Source organism: Anser brachyrhynchus, assembly GCF_964034855.1.
Source record: "Anser brachyrhynchus genome assembly, chromosome: 1".
NCBI classification, from domain to species: Eukaryota; Metazoa; Chordata; class Aves; order Anseriformes; family Anatidae; genus Anser; species Anser brachyrhynchus.
Genome location: NC_137694.1, coordinates 129,616,217 through 129,639,303, shown reverse-complemented (window position 1 = coordinate 129,639,303; position 23,087 = coordinate 129,616,217). Strand labels below are relative to the sequence as shown.

The 23,087-nt window shown below is 40.8% G+C and overlaps 1 protein-coding gene across 7 annotated transcripts in view; it reads right to left on the bottom strand.

Annotated features, from left to right (window-relative positions):
- Nucleotides 1–18,447, bottom strand: part of ADGRG2 (adhesion G protein-coupled receptor G2) — a 63,718-nt gene extending 45,271 nt beyond the window's left edge. Inside the window, exons 1-2 of one of the 7 annotated variants that reach the window (XM_080576424.1) lie at nt 16,984–18,447; nt 4,271–4,389 (exon numbers count right to left, since the gene is read on the bottom strand). In XM_080576424.1, the coding sequence (XP_080432550.1) occupies nt 4,271–4,388 (118 nt within the window). In that variant the 5' untranslated portion in view covers nt 4,389; nt 16,984–18,447. The remainder of the gene's footprint in view (nt 1–4,270; nt 4,390–16,983) is intronic. The other 6 variants (XM_080576426.1, XM_080576425.1, XM_080576422.1 and 3 more) reach the window with 6 other exon arrangements.
- Nucleotides 18,448–23,087: the final 4,640 nt, after the last annotated feature.

The following is a 23,087-nucleotide window of genomic DNA, read 5'->3' as shown; positions in this document are numbered from 1 at the left end:
ATCATGACTGGTCAGGCTTGGATAGCAGAGTAAGCTCGGTCAATATACAAAGTTTTTTTCATTAGCTCCCCTGTGAAAAGACAAACCTTGAGGCAATTGGGATCCAGGTTTTCTTTTCAAGAAGTGTCCCATTCATAGTCCTAGCTAGCTGTCAGGGTCACTGCCTGCTCTTCTCTCATCATCTCAGCCCGCCAGCTTTCCTCAGGCCAATTCTGAACCAGGAATTTGCTCAAATTTTGTCCCTCGACCCTGGGGCTGTCAAACTTCTTTTTCAATAGCAATCAAAAACAGGAAAATGTTCCTAATAGTGGCAAGTCCAGCTTGATAGATACAAGCTACCAGAAAAAGTTTGAAACACAATATTTGTTGATCCATTTTCATGGAAAGTCACTGATAACTGCTCTTGTGGCATACTAGAGCTCGGAGATTCCCTTTGTGACGTTAATTAGCAGAAGCTTGTAGGCATCTTTCACAACCCTGAATCATTCCTAAAGTTCAGCATACATCATGGTAGTGCCATGCAAGGCTAGAGACCAAGCGGACCTGAAGAACCCTGAGGGTTCAGGCCAAATGAGGTGAAATTCCTAATTAGGGGAGAGTGGATTTTTAATGGTGAGATTATACTTCGCGTTGTTCCACACATCCTGGCAATGGATAAGTGAAACACACTTGTTCTAACAGCAAGCAATAGAACTACTTACCCCCTCCACCACACCCTAAAGCATGAATTCACTCATTCACTTTGGCCATTTGTCAGAGTGCATCAGGCAAAATCTGGTATGCTCAGCAAAGAACAGTTCAGCATGGAAAACTGGTTTTTAAAATGTGACTTAAAAGCTGGGGTGAGGGAGATTGGGTGGGGAAAAGTGTCCCAGAAGTACAGTTTTTTGGATACAGACTCAAATGTACCCTTTTTAGTAAAAGGCTGACTGCAATTAAAATCAATCTTTTACTTTCCAGTTTGGACAGATCATGATGAAACTGACTATATAAAGGAAGCAGAGACCTAGATGCATGGTCATATGCTAACACTTGTGACATAGGCCCCCTAAAGAAAAATAATTGCTTAACTTTTTCACTTACAAGTAGGAAGGTTTTAAGGTGGAGGTTTTGAAAGATTTTATGCAGCTGCTGTTCCTCATAGTGCGTATGTCAGCAATTTATTTGCATGAATCAAATGCCCTCCAAAATTCCTGTAAGCAATGTTGAATATACAAAGATGGCCAGAGTGACTGGTGAAGGAAGTCTCCTAACACAGCTTCAAAAACTGAAGTCACTGTTAACAATCCAGGATCCCTTTATCTTTCAAAAACTGTAAGTCCATTTCTGAGCAGAAATGCTAATCAAAACTTGAGATATCAACAGCAGACCTGATTTTGGAAGTGAACAAATTCTGAGAGAGGCTTGATTTCATGTTAGGCATTAAATCAGGGTTTAAGTGAAAACAGTGAATTAATTACAGGGCTGCAAAATCATAGTACATTCTTTACAGGTGCTTGCACTATGAAGTTGTCAAGGGAGCCAAAGTGCAAGCCAGACATACGCAAGCAGTTTGGAGACACATGAGGCTTCAAAGAGGACGTGAACTTGCAGGTAACCAACAGAAATGGAGCAAAATGAGATCAATCCTGCTGATGATTCTCCTACACTGCTTTGTGTCGTTCAGGAAGACTGTCATCAATCAGTACGCAAGGCCTGATGAATTAGTTTAAATGAACAAAAGAGTTTACTTAGAGAGGTCTACCTTTCACTATTTAAAGCATTTAAGAAACTGGGATGTCTGGACCACTTTGTCCCAAACAGTTTGTAAAAAAAAAAAAAAGTGCCAAGAAGTGGTGCCAAAGCTAGAGAACTGATACTAATCTTGTTTGAATTGTTAGAGGAAAGGCTTGAAAAACTTAATGTGGACAGTCTATCCAAAGAACGCTGAAAAAGCACGTAAAAGATCATAACCACAATCAGCAAATGCATTTCAGTGGTCCAAGTGGAACACACAGCACAGCACTAAATTAGTTAGAAATTAATTATCAACATCATCTTAGCTAGGTCTGTTAGATATGTGGGTGGATGCAGTACAAGAAGAAGATAACATTACTTCAAAGCCCTGGAAGTTCTGTTAATGATCGTTTATTTTCTCTGGTACTTTTGGGCTGTGGCCCACCCTTGACCCACGAAGGGAGGAGCTGGAATTGGCTGTCCTTTGCCAGGGGCGTTCTGAGCTTACAATTAGTTCCTGTGGGTCCAGACAATACAAATCATGTTCGGAAACCTGCCCGTCGAATGTACCTTTATCACCACTGCACAGAAAACATCGCATGGGAGAAAGAACATTCCAAACATCTCCAGATTAAGAAAAATAAGCACAAACCACCAGATGGAGTCAAGGAAACTCCATTCAGTAGGAACTGGGGTCTGACATTTCATTGGCATTTGCTGTACTCACACACTTAACCTCTTTCAGAAATGCAAATTGTTGCATTTCACCTCTAACAGGTTGTAATAACTGCTATCTCTAGAAGAGATGGTCAACCATTGGTAATAAGAGTTAGATCTGTAGGATTCTTTCAGTACATTAACAACTATTTTTATAGGTTTTTATATAACTATTTTTTTAATGTAAGGAAAACGACTGTTTTCCTTACATTACTAATAGCTACTATATGAGTATAATTGAGCATTCAGTTCAGTTGCATCTTCCCTTCAATCTAAACAGCCATGTGTTTATGCAAATGCATAATCTGGCTTTTAACCAGTAACAATATCCATTAATTTCTGTACATGTGTTTGCCACCTGTAACACATTTGGCTTGTTACAGTCCATTAAAATGACATCATAAAAATCCTGATGTATTCCATCTAGAGCTGATAACTGTTCTTAATAACAAGTTTAAAACTAAATTTTCTACATATGGGTCATTTGATTCTGCTAAACATCTTGGAAATCCAAAGCTAACATCTGTTTCCTCAAAACAAATTTTGTCCCTCCTTTTCATTCACAGTTGTATATAGTTGTATATATGGGGATAAACTACGTCATATTATCCAGTGTCCTATACATCAGAGAGAACACAGGCAGTTCTTCCCTCTTGTTATTTCCTGGAGAACACAAACGTACTTTGTCACCTTAGTTGAGAAAAGAACTGAATAAAGATGCAGCTGACAATGCTAACAGCCTAAAAACAAAACAAAACAACAAACAAGAGTATGGAACCATAAATAAACCCTTGTATCAGTTTAGGTCTTCTTGAAGGATTACTGTCTGGCAAGTCACGCCTAGGTGAAAGACAAATTCCCTCTTTGCTTGCTTCCTCAAAGCTAGTGGTTGAACTGCTAGAAACTCCAACCTTCTAGTGTACGATAACATGCACAACACAGGAGGCAGCTCTAAAACTAACCGTTAAGTAAGGGACAAAAATCTCCTCTAATTTTGTAATATTCCATGCCCAACACTAGCACAATTAATGCATTAAACACTATCAATGCAAGAAGTTTTACAAATGACATGCACTGTTTTCTGTATCGGTTGAGGTTCAGAGTGGTGAGACTTGCACCTGCCAGCTTAAAGAACAACAATAAACAGAACACAGATTTGTTGCTTCTACTGTACCTCATACACAAACATCACCATACCAGTTATTCAATTCCTACTAGAAATGACAAGAACTATTTATTTTTCATTTACTGTTATATACAAAGCATACACGGTAAATTTGAAGAAGTATTTATTTTTCATTTACTATTATATAAAAAGCATACACGGTCAAATTTGAATACATCATTTCTGTTACATGTTTTGGACCTTGTTATCTTTTCCATAGCCATATTCAGATCCACTGTCAGAAACAATGCGGAAGCTTGTTTATGTTCATATCTGCACTATGTACAGTGAATCTAAAAGGATCTTGACATGTTCGTGAAAGAGAAGTATAAAAGATTTAAGAGAGGCTCTGTAATGGTAACAATTCCATTTCAAAAAATTGCAGGAAAGTAATTTGTCTTGTTACCATGTATTGTATTTATATTCTTTCCTCATCCATAGACCAAAATAAGTTACTACTGATGAATTTTTGTGAAAACAAATACTGTGAACTTAGGGTTTGTATATCCAAAGCGAGCACTGTTTTAGTTCTTGTTTATGACAATTATTCCCTTTGATTTCAACAGAGCAGAAACTTGCCTGTTCAGAATATATCCAAAAGTCCCACTCACCAAGACTAACATTGCTCATTTGGAATACTAACACTAGATGGATCAGGAAAATGTGTCTTACCTTTGCCTGCTGTAGCCAGGAACAAATGAAGTAAAAGGACTGCTAGAGCAATCCTGAATCTCAATAAAATGTGCTGTATTCTGCCAACACAGCAGTGCTGTTTTCCCCAGGCAACCATTCTAGAAGAAAAATAAATAAATAAATAAAGCATAGTGACTACAAAAAACACAGGTGTGCAAGTATGATGAATGATTCCTGGTTTCCAACCCAGGAGTGCAACCTTTTCAGCGCTGTTATACCATTGGGTATATATTGCACACAAATTCACAAACACTCTGTAGAGTACTGGCAAGTCACCAAGAATGAAATAGCTGCTTGCTGGAGGAAAAAAACAAAACAAAACACTCAAGCTCTAATTCTCTGAAGAATCTCAAATACATCAGATCACAACCATGAGTCCTTCCACAAGTAATGCTTTCAACATTTGAAAAGCAAAAAAACAAAAAACACAAACAAAACAAAACAAACACACAAGAAATAGCCTGAGGAGCTTTTCCAAAAGCTTTGTTAATCTCAAAAAGTATATGGAAAGCATGTCTTTGGTTCCCCACCCACAGGTTCTATCATCTGACACTTTAATAGCAAAAGTGTGAATCCCTAAGGAATACACAAGAATTTGATTCCCAATCCTCATCTCATTCTCGAAGTAAAAAGTTACTGCAAAGCTCAAAAAAATTAAAAATGTCACAAGTCACTGCGTGCAGAGAGTTCCTGGAGTGTATCATCAAAACCCGATTCCTCCACATCTCTTCCAAGTGATGCCTGCCTCAGGTGAGCAGTGGGACATGGTGCTGAGCCTGCCTCCTACTATAAGATACAACACTCTATGAAATGATACATTTTTAATCAGATCCTTGCAAAAAAGGTACATTTTCTGGATATTTCGCATGCTGAAAGAACCATTAAGTGAAACATTCGTGTGGTTTTTGAATGCATTAGCTCTTTAATGAAGAATTTTAGAGATTCATAGTACAAGTGATGCAATAGTTGATTCTTAAGATAAATGCAAGGCAGTAAACTTTATATATTTATTATATATCTTTGATGTATCAGCTTTATGGAAGATCAGAGCATTCTGCATGACACCAGAAGTTTAATTTGGCCATCGCGAGTTTAGTGGATTTATGAGTGTATTGATTAGCACTGAAAAAAGTTTGCAGTCATACTACCTGTAAGCTTTACTGTACTTTTGTACATGCTACATCAGGCTTCAACAGGTTTCTTTCTTTTTGGGAATCATAAACTGTGAATTCCTTCAGGTGTTGTAAATTCATGCTAAGGTTGGAGCTAAAATGATTTTTTTGCAAGCTTTCATATGAATGTAAATATTTATTAGCCTAAAATGGTTACTATGGGCTGAACACTCCAAGTAAAGTGCCTTGGGAATAAACTGAGAAATAAATGAGTGAGTGAAATTGCTAGGTAATCAACACTTTGGAAATTGATTAAAATTACATGCAAATAAATTACACAAATATAACAGCGTAGCACAGAAAACAAAGAAAAGGCTTTATAAAAATTAGAACTGTGCAACATTATTGCCAGCCAGTGTTTCCACCAGTTACACAGTATGTGATATTTCTAGCAGAAAAATAAGACCATACTGATTGGATTGAAGCAGACTGATCTAGATGGTGACCATAATGTTTCCATTTTGCAGATGCTGGATGCCACACTTAAAACTGAAATACCCTAAGGAAATAAGTCAAATTGTGGCAATACCATGAATGATATTTGCATGGGTGCTGCAGATGTTAATAAGCAGGAAGAAAGGCTCTTGATAAAAGGAAAACAAAGATCAAGCATACTAAAACTGAGAGAAAACATGTGGTATGCTAAAATAATGGACACAGCTAATGTACACAATCCTATGCAGGAATGGACCAAACCAGACAAAAACAAACAAACAAGAAAAACAAGAAACTTCAGAGGCCAACTGGCTTTCTAAAGATTCGCAGGAAACATATCCTATCAGGCATTTCCCAAACCAGTCTTCACCTTGTCCTGAACACCTAAATATCATCTATTAATAAAGCTCTTCTGTCCCATTCACATTGCAATTCTTCATTTCTCAGTAGTAGAAACAAGGGACACTAGAATTGGTGTTTAGTTTGTTGTCCTACCATATCACCATGAACAGATAGTTACCGTACTACAGAAGAGATTTCCCCGTAAAGTGAAGGGATAGATGGGCAGCTTGGCTTTGCTTGGAAGTGACCTAATTTGAGATGAGAATTGGAAGCGGGAGTAAACAGAGAAAGCAAACACAGCTTTTGGTTGTGCATTTCTTTCAACACTCGTAAATTGTATCGTTGGTGGACCATCCTTGAAGTTGTCAGTCAAAAACACTCGAAACCTACAAATGTTAAAGCATGACATTTTTTATCATCAGGTTTTAAGGATAATTAGTGTAATTCTGCTACTTAATTTACTGACTGCAGAGCCCAAAAATACTCAGTGTATAATATTCTGCACCTACGAGATTAGTCACTGGTGCTGGTAAGTACCGAAGCAAAGCTCTTGCCCCGTGTCCCACATAATCCTGATTCAGAATGCCACTACAGTCTCTGCACCTCTTTTCTTCCTCAAGCCTCAGGTCTGCAAAGAGATGTACATGAAATTAGATGACTAGGACAAAGGTTTACTCCCACGCCATCAAGCACGCCCTCTGTTTGGTCTGGCAGACCTCCTTAGACAATCCCATTAGTGCCTCACCCACTACATAGGACAACTGCATTTTAAGCATCCAAATTTGAGGGTAGGAGCCAAGAAATCCCTCCTTCTAATTCCAGATCTGCCCTGAGTGCTCCATAGCCCTTAGGAGTTTGAACAGACCTTACTCTAACTCAGGCATCCCACAGTGAACTTTGCTAATATTTGTCCAGTGATTAAATGAAAGGATGTAATAAATACTTTCTGCACATTTAGATTTTTATCCCCCTTGTTGGGTTTATTTTTTCTGGACACTGTTCTCACTTCCTGAGATGGGCCTGGCAAAGATAAATGAGGACAGAGGCACAGCTTCTTGTTGACAGAATACAGATATATCAAGAATTCTGAAGCTATTCAAAGTTATGAATGCAAATTAATGTTCTCAGGGAAAGCTATAAAAGCCAGATAGGAGCAAAGTGAATAAATATGTAAAGAGAAATCCTGACATGGTCACCGCTTGGTTGACTTTTTGCAAGACCTTCAGCATTTGTGCTAGCTCATTATTCGTTCCACTGTCTAATGAAAATTACTACAAAAAAAGTTAGGAAATGACATTAGTGCTTCTTTCTTTTTTGCAACAATCTTGTTCATACACTATCAAAGAAAAAGATCCTACTCGCTTTGAGATTTTTTTTTTAAAGCAAGATGTGAAATATGATTTCACCACATCTATTGAAATGAAGATCATGCAATACATTCAAAAATGTTTGGACATCATGTTTCTATTAAACCTATTTGCATCCCCTCTTTGTACAGGGATTCTAAAGATCTTCTCTTATTAATTCTAAACAGTAATTTCATTGTAAATATACATTTGTGAACATTATAGACAGGTGTAAGTGAAATCTTTCATTCATTCGTATAACCAAACAATTTCATTGTTCATTACAATAGATTGATAGAGTATGACTCAGTAAGCCCAGCATGAATCTGCCTAGTTTTTGCAGCAGGAAGAAAAATTTTCACTTGGAAATCAAGCAAATCTAATCAAGTGCAACAGCTCCTGGGTGTAACTACTGAACCACCCACGTGTGGGAAAGAATTCTACACACAGACCACAGGTAAAGATGTTGTCATAACCTTCTGGTTGTCATAACTTTCTCACTTGCTATTCTCAAACAACAACTAAGCAACTTTTATTTACAAGGAGCTAACTGCCTGAAGTAGAAGAGAATATTCAATGACTTGCAGAAATTCAGAAAGCAGGAAATAAGAACTGAGGCATAAATCTGTTCTATCCTGTTTCCTCTCCATTAAAAGTTCTGTATTTTGACCAGCGACAGGCTTGTAGCCTTGGTACCCAGGTTTCAGACTACTTATCACAGCTTGTCATTAATTTGAAAGTGACACCAGAATTGGAGGAACTTTCCTTAAAAAAAAACTTTGAAAAATTAGAGGGTTGCTTTGCATGTTGTGTTACAAGTTGCAGTTCTGCGTTAACATCACATTCCCCAGAACTTAAAGAGGTTACTGGAAACAGCCAGCAAGATGTCTACAGAGGAGTCTGTATTCTTACCATTCCTGTTAGCTGCCTTATGCCATGCTATTTTATTAGTTTTCTGATGGAACTGTCCTTCAACATGATGGGAGTTTTGCCTGCCTAAGGAGCACGGTTTCTGCAGGAAATGCTACTGAAATCTAACAGACTGAGCAGGACAAACACTGTGTCAGGAAGCCTGCTGCAGAAGGACAGGCAAAACGGGGCCATGAAGGTCAGTAAGCTAAGGGCAACTTAACTTAAACTAAGAGCAGGCAAAGAAAATTGCTAAAACCAAGACCCGTAAGGCATTACTCTGCTGTACCCAGCTTTGTACCTCTGAAAAGTAGGGAGCATTACTTGTAGTTGATGTTTTTCAAGCACTTCAGCTCGCCAGTCAGTCACAGGCACGCACCTCGAAGAGGGCTCAGAGGTGCCCCAGGAAAGCAGGCGAGTACTGCGAGCCCAGCGGGAAGGCAGAGGAGATGGGGCCCGAGCCTCTGCAACCAGCCTCCAGGGTGGCTGCCTGGTGCAGCTCCACTCAGCGTGCAGCAGGAGAAACTTGGGCTCCTTTCCAAGCGACCTGTCGGGATACCCAGCCTTCCTTCAGCCACTTCTTGCCTTGTGTTAGGTTTTCAGTAGGCTTAAAGCCACGAAAATACAGCTGCCTGTGCCGTATTTTACTTCGTTAAACCAGCTTTTGAAAATGACATTCACATTTTACACTGCTTGATGAATATATCTATTTACTGGGAGTTATTAAAATGTAATAAACTGTTAGTTCTCTCGTGCTGAGCTTTAGCCAGAGCAGGTTCTCACAGCCAATGCATAAACTGTTGGTAACAAAAACTCATGTTGGAAATTATAGCCCAAAGCAATCAGTCATTTACTTCGGACTAGGCTGCCTACCTCAGGCTGTTTTGTTCAAATCACACTTATATCATCCATAGTCACTGGGGCCCAATTTGCCTACTTTCATAGATACCCCCTATTAAGATCTTGGATTTTAAAAAAATGAATTTACCAAATAGAAATTTCTGTTGAGGAGGAGGCTGAGAGAATTGAGGTTGTTCAGCCTGGAGAAGAGAAGGCTCCAGAAAGGCCTTACAGCGGCCTTCCAGTGCCTAAAGGGGGCTACAGGAAAGCTGGGGAGGGACTCTGTGTCAAGGAGTGTAGGGATAGGACAAGGAGTAACGGCTTTAAATTAAAGAGGGTAGGTTTACATTAGATATAAGAAATTCTTCACTCAGAGGGTGGTGAGGCCCTGGCACAGGCTGCCCAGAGAAGCTGTGGATGCTCCATCCCTGGAGGTGCTCAAGGCCAGGCTGGATGGGGCTTTGGGCAACCTGGTCTGGTGGGAGGTGTCCCTGCCCAGGGCAGGGGGGTTGGAATTAGGTGGTCTTTAAGGTCCCTTCCAACCCAAACCATTCTGTGATACACTAATAATCAATGTTAATATTCTGCCTGTTGTTTTGACAGTCTGCATTATTCAAATCTTTACCAGGTGATAAAAGGCAGAAAAGAGCCAAAGAAACATCATATTACCCAGGTCTGAGAACTTCTTAGTGCCTTTAATTACTTTCAGAAACAGAAGACTACAGACTTCTTCCATCAACCCCTTATACTTTCCAGACTGGAACCAAAATGTAGTAAAGTTTCTATGTTATTTTTGAATTTTGGCAGAGGCAAGTTAGATGTAATAGGGAGGACGCTATGTTGGAAAGTCTTATGTCACTGTGAATTTTGGCACATATAGCATCCACCAACTTAGGAGCAGAAGTAGCACCATTGATTTAAAAATGTAGTTCCAGGTGTTTGCTTTTTTTTTTTTTTTAAATGCATTTTTCCAGAAGACAGTAATAGGATTATTACTGTCTGACAATAGTTTGTTTTTCACTAATTCTCTTCAGTATTTACAAAAGGCTATAAAATCAGGCATATTGTGTTCTATGAAATCCAAACGCTTTGTTCAGAACATCAGCTTTTTCTAAAACTGCAATGGTAATGAGAAGAGACAGCTCAAGGAATCTCCAAACGAGTCCTCATGACACAAATCTTTACTACTTTCAAATGTATTTAATCTTTTACTTTTTCATAAGTTGGCTTACAGAGCGCAGCAAACTGTTTGGTTACACACACTGGTCCTCTGTAAAACTTGTAACTCATTAGTTCACTTCTTAACAGAAATACATGGGAGGAAAAACTCTTGGAGAAATCCACTCTTTTATTTAGTCTTTGCCCTACTGCAGGATATTGGTATTAGAAAGATTTTATTTATTTATTTATTTTACAAATACAAAGCTGTGTAAGCCAAAGTCTGCCCCCAGTTACACTCAGAGTTCTCCCCTTTGTGTAAAAGTGTAAGCTTAATCATTACATTTTTTATAAGTGGATTCATGAGTGTAACACCCTATGGATGGCTCTCCATGATGGCACTCAGTGCCATAAAGCATTTCAGGTCCTTAATTGTCTCTTACATTAACTTGTCTCATCGTATATAGCGCAAAAATGGATCAGGGGACAACCTCAAGCAACTGCGTTGCTCTCTCTTACCCAGTGTGGCAATGTTTCGTTTCCTCATATCCTGCAGATATGCAAGAGGCCTCTTTCTAGCTCATATAAAAGTTCTGCACTCTCCAGGAAATCCTCTTCTACATTGTGTACTCCCTCAAGAGAACAGTATTATCCATGCAGTCTATTAAACCTACTAGAGCAAACGAAAAAGCCCTTCAGTGACAATACCTAAGCAGGTTTCTACTTCAAGAGTTTACAAAGTACGGATGAAGTATGACAAGCAGAGATGTAATAAAGTAGTTAATTTGTCACAGGTCCGGTTACTTCAACTACAGGCAAGTTAAGTTTACATTTCATTAGTAATACATTGCAGTATGGAGTACAGTATATAGGTTTCATGGGAAAAAAAAAAAAGTGTTCTGCAGAGTAAAAGACTGAAAGTACAACAAAGCAGGCTAGAAAAGTTGTAAAAAAATTACAAGGCTATGTTTAAATTGGCACACAGAAAAAGATCAAAGGAATGCTAGAGATACACTCTGAGCCACGCAGGTAAAAGGGATGAGGAAGAGTGTACAAAGATCTTGGCATTGAAAACAAGACAAATATAGTTTTGCAAAACCTTCATATTCAGTAACAGGACTTGAATTTGATGGAAGGAAAAGAGGGAAGGACAAAGACTTTTCTAAAGCCGGAATATTCAAGCCGCTGAACAAAGCAAGCAGACCGTAAGGAGTCAAGTGAGGGCCAGGGATGACAGGAAGATGACTCTTCAGCTCATGCTTTCAACTTTCCTACTCTTAGAAAATGAAACCTGAAAGCTTCTTTCAGATAACTGTAAGTGGGGGAAAAGAAATGAAACAGTTGTTTCTGCTGAGTTTACACACTTTCCTTCCTTACTCTCCTTGCCATGTTCTACTGGCCTGCACAACAGCATCACCCCTCAAAAAAAGTCCAATAAAGAAATGAGATTGTGATTTCATCCTGAACTTTACTTTATTGACTTAACAGGCCTCTTGGATCATGCCATTGGAGCTGTTAAAATCTCTTTGGAAGCTAAGGAGCACAATACTTGGTGAAGGGTTTTTGTTCTTTTTTTGTTTGTTTTATTCTGCTTTGTGTTGTTGTTTCTTATTTTCTTTTATGCTTTTATTTTTCCTAAAATAAATAGCCATTCTCAGCCTGTTTTAATCAACAGCTCAATGGCCAAAATGCATTGTTTGTACCAAAGACAAAGCTCAACATTTCTTAAAGATGGATGCACTGAAGCAAGTATCTTCCAGAGCCCTACTACAACTCTGCTTAGGACTATGGCATCAGTACCCTGTGCAGCACAAGGAACTTTGGCACCTCTTTCTTCACGTGGGGTAAATATTTTGGGGTCCTCTATCAAGAGATTCTATGAAATGGGGTTAAGCCAGAACACCTCAGGCTCCTCCTTAGGGTACCATGTAAGTCTAGAGAGCTCAGAGCCCTGTGATTGTTCCCTTCAGGAACAAAAGGGAGGCCAAGTTCAGACTGGAGCCCAGGTTAGGCCAATACAGCTGATACAAGTTAGCCAATACTAATCAACTCCTGAAGACTTGAAAGCAGTCAGACAACAGAAGTTGTTGATTTCAAAGAGACTTCAAAATGATTTAAACCAGCACCGTTTCTGTCTTCAGCCCCCACTTACACATCAGCTTCGAAAATTTACTTTTGTACACTCCACATGGCTTCTTTCACCGTCACCACTTCTATAAAAATGCGATTAGCCTTCTCACAAATAAACCACCCTAACCACAATGCTGACTTGCTGAAACACAGATAAGAAAAAAAATGCAATTTTAAATTCAAGTTATATGAGTACTTGGACTATGCTATGAATAAGTAATGAAGGAACAAAGTCCCCTAGACTTCAAAACTTGATGTATTGTAGTGTATTATCAGAAACCCATTCAGTCAACTTATGTCCATATAATTAATTTGGTGCAAAAGAAACAAAGATATTCAAAGTCTGGTGGGGAAGTCAAAAATTAAATGTGGAACTTGGCAACTTTCACAATCAGGCATGCCCAGAAGTCTAATAAATCCAGACAACCACAGTGATTTATTCTCTAAAAGTATAAAAGAGATTTTTAAGAGAACATCTAAAACACTAAAACATCAGGAAAAAGATGTTGGGTTTTGTAACACGTGCACAATAACGTTCCTATAATCAGAACACCTACACTGCTCATTTTCTCACTACTTGTACTGTTTCTGAATGTCTCTTATCTTGTCAAACGTGACAGCTTCTGGCAAACCTACTGACGTATCTTCTGGCCTTAAATCTTCAATGACTCTTTTAAGGAATGCCATAAATGAGAACATATACAATGCTTCCGTTGCGAGTGGCTGTTCTCTTTTGGCAACTAAGGCGTCAACAGACATACTCATGTAAACTTCAGAAAACAGAAATAATGTGATAAATTCTAATAATTTTCTCTAAATTCTATGGAGTGAAAAAGTATTTTAAACAGATCAGAGAACTTCATAAGCTATTTCTTTTCCATATGTTGTCTCATCTAGTATAACTGACTTTCTACATTTTTCTGTTAAAACGAATAAAAATATGTAAATTGTGTCCCAAACTAGTTTCTTTTTTCTCTGTGATATATTGAGAACACTATTTCAACAGTCTGCACAAGGGAACCTAGAATGGAAGAACAAGAACCACTGCGTTAATAAGGCACTGGCTGAAAAACAGCTGCTACATCAAACAGCAAACTGATTTCTAGGCTCTACCTCCCATGGATAAGAGGAAAACAGAAAAGACTGAGGCTGGAACTTAAGCTACCACATACACTTGCAAAATCTTGTGTTAGTTCCACTACATATTACCTGAAATGAAACTGTCCTGAGACTGATGTAAGTAACACTCAGAGCTTGCACACCTGTAGCATATACACCGTGTTCAAGTCACAGCTGGAGACAGATCCATGTGACTCATGCAGGTAGGAGGCTGAGATCCCTTTTTTTGGGTCTTTGACTTAATGGCAACTACAAAGGGTTCTTTATCCACCCTGAACAACAATAAATTTCAAATATATTTTGGCACAAAAGGAATGCAAGACTCCTAAGCAATTGATTCCTACTAATTACCATATAATTTATATAAGTCTGTCTTTTCACACAGCAAATACAGATCCTTTCCAAACTGCAATTCCACCAGGAACGTATCACTGGAAAGAATAAGACCTGCATAGTCATGAGCACCTATCTGATAAACCTGAAATGTTTCACTTCACTCTCTTCTTGTTCACAAGATGAGTAGTACCCACCAGTGTTCTGCAACAAATTACTATTCTCTAAATCAACAGCCAGATGGCAAACCCCATTTTGGGGTGCATTACACACAGCACAGCCAGCTGGTCAAAAGTAGTGATTCTCCTGCTGTATTCAGTGTTGGTGAGGCCTCACCCCGAGTACTGTGTGCAGTTCTGGGCTCCGCAGCACAGAAGGGCTGCTGAGGTCCCTGAAAGCGCCCAGAGGAGGCCAGCACAGCAGGCGGCAGGGCTGGAAGGCATGTGCTGTGAGGGGAGGCTGGGGACACTTGGGCTGCCCAGCCTGGAGGAGAGGAGGCCCAGAGGCGACCTCGCTGCTCTCCGCAGCCTCCCGAGGAGGGGAAGCGCAGGGGGAGGCGCCGGCCTCCGCTCCTGGGACCCGCTGGCAGGGCACGGGCACGGCACAGAGCTGCGCCGGGGAGTTCAGGCCGGGCATCAGGAAACGTTTCTTTGCCGTGAGGGCGGTCACACACCGCAACAGGCTTCCTGGGGAGCTGGGTGCTGCCCCGTGCCCTTCAGTGCTCAAGGGGCGTTTGGGCAATGCCCTCAGTGATGTGCCCTAGCTGCTGGTCAGCCCTGAAGTGATCAGACTAGTTGATTTCGGAAGGTCCCTTCCAACAGAACTATTCTAAAACAAATAAATCCACACATCTGAGAAAACAGCAAAGCTTTTAATTGCACCTAGCCATAACAAAACTACTGGACTTACCATTTATCAGAAAGCTCACAGCTCAGGCCAAATATAGCATGCCCTATTCATTCCAATTCTTCAGTTGAAGTCATTGAGACTAATTCTATCATCTATCCTGATTTTGGCCTTCAATTAACTAATCTAGTATTCCATTGAAAATATAAAATTCAAAACTCACACAGAGCAATTGGTTTCAAAGTCATGCTCTGTTTGTCAAGGGCACTGATCATATTACATATTTAGAACTAAAAACTGTCAAAATTTAACGACAGTTATTCTCTCATGGAGTCCAAATCTTTCCTGAATCCACCAATACTCTACTGTTATTAGTGGATGACCTGACTAAAAGTATTCACTGCCCTAACTGTATAAACTGAGCAATTAACTTGAGAATTAGAATTTAGTCCTTTGTTTCTCTCCAACTGGCTCTAATTACAGACAATTTCTGTTGATATATTAGGAATACAGGTTTAACATTAAATTTGGATGGCACTGAAGAGAAGAAAAATCTTGCTCACAAATGCCATCTGATCTGTGGAATTACCTTAAGACATTAAAGTAAAACTAAGATACTACTAGCATTAGTTTGCTTGATTTTTGACTGCCACTGTAGAAATAATACTACTAACTTGTAGTATAAGTTGAAAATTGCAGCGGCACTACTTCATGTCTGAGCAGAAACCCTTTACACCCAATTTCTGTCCTGCATCTTCTTTCAAAGCATTTCACATTTGAGTTTGCTTTTATTGACAAGTTATGCATGCTTCCTCAGTGAAGACAAGCACTTAGAGACCCTCCTAAGCAGAGAGATGTTTCCTGTTCTTTAGTTTAATTCAACAAACACATTTCCAGGTCACCCCCCAGAGGACCAAATCCTGCTCATTCCACTCATGTGGACATTTACAGAAGTATACTTTCCATCTTCAGGAAGAAATGGCTGAAGCCATAACGTGAAAGCTTAAGAACAGGAAGATCAACTTGAGCAGCTGTCTTGTAATGATGATGTACACTGTTAGCCTATGCCAGCAAAAGGATGAAACATACTTTGAGTAGAGATGTGCAACGCCAACAATCCGCACAAGTGACAGAGCTAAAGACCCACGTAATTTGCCTTGGGGCTGAATAACACTTAAACCTGCATGCCAAAGGTTGTAAACTCTCCTCTGGCCCGCGTGGAAGCTCATTCTACCATGTCTTCAGCATGACTATTACTGATCCAACCTAAGTCCAGACGAGCCCAGGCTTGCTCAATCACACTTTTGATTTGCTGGACGGGCATGCCATCAGAGGGCTAGTGAATTAGTTTACAAACACTTCTTCAGCGCCTTCACGTAAATCAATGAAAAGCAATCAGGCGGTAAAAGCAGCAGCCTTTGGTGCTGTTATAAACACCGCCCATGAGTGACAAAACCTATATGTTCGCAAAGCAAAGTGAAAACCGATGCAGCCAGGAAAGGACGCTACCAGCACACTGATCATTCCTCACTCAGCCAGTCTAAATGGGCAAAAAAAAAGAGCTAAAAAAGGGCTGTTGTGCACAACAGGTGCCTCTGAAAGCGCGACCCAGCCTAGAAACGCAGCCCCTTAGGGGGGCTCTTTACCACAAACCACACTCAAACCCTACCGAGGTGCCAGCCCAAATGACCGGCTTTGGGGCTCACGCGAATGCATCGCCGGTCTCCATCTCCACCGATCTCTTCGGTGCGTTAAATTTTGGGCTGGGGAGCAGGCGGGAGCCATCCTGCCACCACCTGCTAACCCGAACCCTCCCCGCACCCTCACGGCCCCAACGACTCCCAACGTTCCCAGTGGCCCCAACGCTCCCCAAATGTCCCACAACGTTTCCCAAATGGCCCCCAACGATCCCCAAATGGCCCCCAACGATCCCCAAATGGCCCCCAGTGCTCCCCCAATGGCCCCAACCCGTCTCCCCTCAGGGCGGCGCGACCCCCACCCTCGCAGCCGCCGCTCTGCCGGTCCCGCCTCGCCCCGAGCAGCCGAGCCGAGCCGAGCTCACCTGGCCCCGGGCGACCGCCCGTCCCGTCCCGTCCCGTGTCGTGTCGTCCTGTGGTGTGGTGTCCCGTCCTCTGGTGCCCCGTCCTGTGGTGTCCTGTCCTGTGGTGTCCCGTCCCGTCCCGTCCCGCCGCGCAGCGCCGCCGCCCTGCCCGCTCGGCTCCCGGCGCTAGAGGCGCCGCGGCCGGCCCCGGCAGCTTGGGGCAGCCGCTGGACGCGGCCGGGGGGCGGAGGCAGGCGAGGGAGGTGCTGAGAGAGGCCGGGAGGGAGCCGGGGAGCCCGGCCCGGCACGGCCCGGCACGGCACGTAGCTCAGGGGAGGTGGCGGGGATACGGCGCGGCTCCACAGCCAGCCCCGTGAGGGGAGGACATAGGTTGCCCCTCAGGTTAAACTGCGCCACGTTCCCCGGTGGGCAGCGGCGTTAGCTGTGGCGCTCCTCTTCCCTCTTCTTATTTTTGGGGTGAAGCACATGGTGAAAAGGCAGCATTCACAGTGACTTGTTTCTTTTTTTTTTTTTCCCGACCCCTCTCGTTGTAAAACTTTTTTTAAGAAGAAATTTCATGTTGCTTGAGTTCGTGCCCGTTGCCTCTAGTCCTGGCAGTGGGCATCACGGAGAAAAGCCTGGCTCACACTGCACGTTTTTAGGGAAAGGCCGGAGCTTTAGGCAACAACAAGTTCTTATTCGGTGTTACTGAGGAAAAGAAAGGGACAACATCTACAAACTCCATGGACAGCAGGTGTTCCCGAGGATGCAGGGTGTGATAAGTCCATGCGAGGAGCAGGATTTCGTAGAGACATGCATGCAAAATAGAGCTGGGGTTAGATGAAGAGGCATGTTTCATTTTGCTTGGTTCTGGGGCGTTCTTTGGGTGCTTTGGAGTCGGTTTCTAATGGAACTCAAGCCCAGTGCTTTGGTGGTTCTTCAAAAAGGAAAAAACAGGGGCATTTGCTTTCTGTACCTTAGCTAGTGGGATCCTTGCACGTTTAAGTACCACAGATCGTGTTTTCCTCTCTTCCTAGCTCGTACCACCTGTGAGAATTATGGCTCCCCCCGTTCTGACCTGGGTGTCCAAAGTCAATAAGGAAGAGGAGAAAATTGTCCTGAAATTACTGCGAGGGGCGTGATGTATGATGATACTGTTTGTTGGTTAGAAAGCAGAACCTAGTGGTTCTACATCAGTGCTCTTTTGACACATCCACAAACAGTGTGCTTTGCAAATGTGGTTTAGCAGTGTTTCAACAGAAAGGCTGGAAGGTTGAATGAGCTTGGAAACTGAAGCCCAACTTACCCCTGGGCACGTTATATGTTGTCAGTGCAGGTTTAGTAAGCTTACTGTATTGCTTATTGTGTGAATAACTACCAGTGTACAGATAAATGGCAGTCTGGCTCTGTCCATCCAACCCCCCTGACAAACAACATGATATTTTGGGTAAAATTCAACCAGCTGATGAATTTTCAGGCACTGAAAGGTAAATGCAGGCAGAAGAGTTGCCTCAAAAATACCTTCTCTCCACTCAGATCAAGCTCATTTATTAGAAGAAAATACTGTGTGACTTATAAAAGACAAAAACTCTACTTAATTTGTATCTGAAATTGCTTATTTAAACTGTGTATTACATAAAACTGGGTAATGTCCAGTAACATACAGGAAAAAAAAATAAAATTGATTGGTAATGATCTAGGACCCAGGACTATGTAAAGAACTTAATTCCCCAAATGCATTTTTATAGCTGTGCTTAACTGAAGAAGTCCCTGAAATCGATGAGCATTCACTTAGATGCCAGTACTCCAGCCCTACTGTTCTAGGACAACGTTGGGTGCCTCACTTACAGGTTGAAGACAAACTCCTATGCACTTCCCAAGAAAATGTAGACTACAGCAGGTCCAAGGCACAAACACGGATAACTAAAGGATAAAGAACTTTTCAGTCCCGTTAGTTTTTTCATGTTTTTGAGAGAACACAAAAAAAAAAAAAAGGATCTCTTAATTCAGATTGCTCAATGCCTCCTTTATTGTAGGCTTGTGCAACACTGAACACTGGCTTACTAGGAACAGCAAGTGACATACGCAGGTTTGAGACAATGATACTCCCTTGGAGGGAAGCAAGCAAATCTTTTCTCCCCAGGCAAAATGATCATATTACTTACATCCTGAGTAAAGCTCCTGGAGCTGGGAGACTCTCCTGAAATTTACTCATCAAAAGGGGACTAACTTGAAAATGAGGGTAAGAATACAATGAACTGGTGTTGAGATGAGTTTGTCCATGTACCGTTGTTTGGCCACGTAAAGAAATAGTGGATTTCAAGGGTTTGACAAGTCAGGCACTTTATTTTCACCTCTGGTTAAGAGGATTAAATGTAGAAACCTCAACAGTGACTCCAACAAAGTTAAGTGGCTAAATTCCCAATAACTTCAGCATGACCAGAATCTCATATTATGCCTTCTAATTGGTTTGGCATGTATTTTAAAAAAAAAAATCTCTCTCTCTCTTTATTTATGTGTGTGTATATGTTTCCTAGTGACATAAGACATTACTGTAACACATCCTATTGCAGCATTGGTTTCATGTTTATAATTTATGTATCCAAATGGGACTTGTTGTAGCCATGTAATTCATCTCAGGCAGTAGAAAAAAAAAAAAAAAAACACCACACAAATAATTGACAAGGGGAAGGGGAGAGGAGAGGTGGTGGGAGAGGTGAGCTCTGCTTCCCTGTTCGTTTTTGCTGTGAATGTGGGATGCTGTTCGCAGAGGTGCTTGAAGGGACAGAGTTCTCGTGTGCGTGCTTCTCCCTACTCCTTTCCCATTCCTATTGTGCAGGATTGGAGGTTGTTTTACCCTGTGAGACGTACATGGTCAACCCCAGGGAGTTCAAGTAGATTAAAAAAAAAAAGAAGAAGAAAAAAGAAAAAAAGAACTAAGCATATAATTAGGGAAATGACTGTTTCAATGAATCACATTGAGGTAACACTCTTTACGTCAAATCTACTCAATTTAAAAGCAAAACAAAAAGACCTCCTGATATTTTCCACGGCTCTGGATTTTCTCTTTTTGCATTATTTTCTTCTTCTTTGACACATTAAAGGTTTGTATGAACAGAGACTGTTCAGATGTACAAATAAACAGTTGAAATGGCTTGACTTCTCTGTTTAATGTATAAATGCAGCAAAAAAAATCACTCATATTTTGTTCTATAATCTCATGTACTAGTTTTAGCAGTCCCATAAGCTGTAGAATATTAGGTAAAAACTAGGTGTTTTTTAAACTGATGGTAATGCTGAAGATTAAGTACAATCATCTACAAACCTTTCAGTCCATTTTCTGCTTTCAGCATTGCAAAGATAAAAACCAGTGAGCAATTTTAGGATAATGAAATGATATGGACTACCTGTGATGCTAAAAGGAGTTAAACATATCAAGGGAGGAGGATCTTAAGTCTAATCTTAAAACTACACATATTTAGCACAAAGTTGAGAGCTTGTTTTATGAAAAAGAGGCTGCCTCTGTTCAAAATTTGTGCCTGGCCAACAAATGCATATCTCACAAAAGAGTCTTTAGACTAGATAAACCTATCTAACATTCTAATAGAATAACTACTTATTAATATTCTTTTGTCAGAAAGTAGCGCATAGGCGTGGATACATTGAGCACAGTGTTTGCTGAATGTTAACTGAACCAATATGTAAAAGAAATCTCTTAGATATGTAATCATTAAATAAGGAGGTTTAGTCTATCCAGCTGTGTGATTTTACACATGTTGTCAAATACAAAGTACAACACCCAGGGTAAAGTTTTCTTTTGACCGCTGCAGTTTCTTAATAAAAAAAAAAATAATAAAAAAACCACAATATGTAATGTCTTCTTTTCTGAAGGTCCAGGAAAGATATTAAATTAAGAATAATTGTAACTCTGTAGTTAACATCTAAGCCTCAACTCACCAAAAAAATCTGCATTTCACTAAAGAAAACATGTTTAGAGAGCTGTGTCTTGTACTATTACTGAAAAGAAATAAGCTTTATATTCACCATGATATTTGGCCTGACTGAATTCCAACATTTCAGGTGCTCCTGCTAGTGCCACGCAGCCATCTCCTATCTGACTGCATTCCAGCACAGTGTCCCGATCACGTTTAGACTTCAGGTGGGACAAAAGGTGGAAGGCAATTTGCTAGGTATCAAGGTCAAAATAAAAGAGAAAACTTCAATGCTGCATTGTTCAGCAAAATTTCGCGTTACACATTCAAAGAGGGAGTGGCTGTATGCAGCAGCAGTGTGACCATCCTGCTCTGCTGGGCGATCAGCCCTTTGATACTTCACCCTCTGCATATGTTTTCATGCACCACTCCATTTTGTGGATTTGAAAGCCTTCATTGTTCCCTGCTGGAGTTAAAAGTGAATGGAGCACAAACTGAAAAGCAAGAAATTCCATTTAAACGTATGAAAAAAAAATGCTTGTGGCGAGGGTTATCAAACTATAGCAGGTTGTCCAGAGAGGTTGTGGAGTCTCCGTCCTCAGAGACAACTCAGAAGCCCCCAGGACACAGTTCTGGGCAACCTGCTGCAGCAGCTTCTGAATGATCCCCAGAGGTGTCCCCCAGCCACCGCCGGTCTGTGGCTCTGGGGAAAGAGCAGCTGGTAACACTCTGCTTTCCCTCGGTATAAAAACACGCTTCGGGCCAAGTGAAGGACAATGATCCTCAAACTGTAAAAAACGTGATGGTGATGGAAGGCTCACATACCCCAAAGCCCAGACTGAGGTGCTAATTAATATTATGGGAAAGGACAAAAAGGAGTTGCCAAGGAAAGCAATTCTGAAGAGAATACTTGGAAAGGACTGAGACCTTTCAATTCTCTATTTATGGCACTCACTCTCTTTAAATTTTACCATTTTTATTTCCATTAAACAAATGTTTTAAAGGAGTTGTAGCTTGCCCATAAAAAATCAGTCTGTGGATCTTGGCAGGCAAGTTCTCATTCTGGGAACATTTCACATATTCGTGTTTCTTTTTTTAAAACTTAATTTAAAAACAACAACAACAAAAAAAGCTGTATTAAACTCTGAAAGTTTACACTGGCTGCAGTGATTCCAAATTAATTGCTCTTGTGTAGCAAGACTTTCATCGTACCGTGAGCTGTTAAAATAAAAGCAAGGAGGTAACTACACCCTTATTGATTTCCAGGGCTATATAACTTGTAGAGCAACAGAGAAGGACTTTTTTTTTTTTTTTGGTCAGGGGACACTTTTCCAATCTGCAGTGCAGATCTGTCAGGTACTGGTAAAAGGATTTTAGCTTTCGTGCCAAATCCTTTCCTCCCTGAGAACACTAGTTTTTCCTTTCTTGAGAGGAAAACTTACAGTTGTCCTGTCTAAACGCTGTTTTTGACTTTGCTATATCCTCTAAAGTATTTGCAAATTAGCTGTAAAATCATAGAGGTAGACGGTGGCAGGCAGGGTAACATGTGAGATGCCATCATGTCACCAAGGAAGGGAACCTGCTTTTGATGTACAAAAGGAAAGGAGATTTTTTCCCCCCAGTTTAACACTGTAATTTATTCCTCTGGTTTGCAGTGTCGAACTACGTTCATACTTTGCAGCAAGTGATCAGATTGGGCAGTGGGGGGAGGCCTTGGCAAACTGCTACAGTACTTTTTGGAAGACCCTTCTGCCCTACTTTCAATTCCCATGATTTAACGCCAATGACCATATTCCATTTCAAACTTGTTCCCTCTTCGATCTTTTAGTAGTTTGGAGGCGAGGAAAGTTGTTCCTAAAAGAGCAGATAATCCATGCTGCCTCTGATTTTACACCAGCATAAATCTGTTTCGTAAAGTTTCTTTTTAATCATATTAGAACTTTTGGGAGGAAAACCAGAGTATGAAAAAAATTCAGCTCAGAACATGGAGAGCCTTTCCTCTGTGGACCTGTCCGGGGTGCAGAAGCATATATATGGATGTCACAAGCTCCACTGGTGATACTGGCATTCTGTGGGAGAATAAGGGAAAGGAGAAATCTAGCTTTCTGAAGAGTTTAATGCATGTGGACTTCAAAATAAGTAATTTCTGAGGTGGAATTTCAGACATTATTCAAGCGACGGCTTCTGGGACAG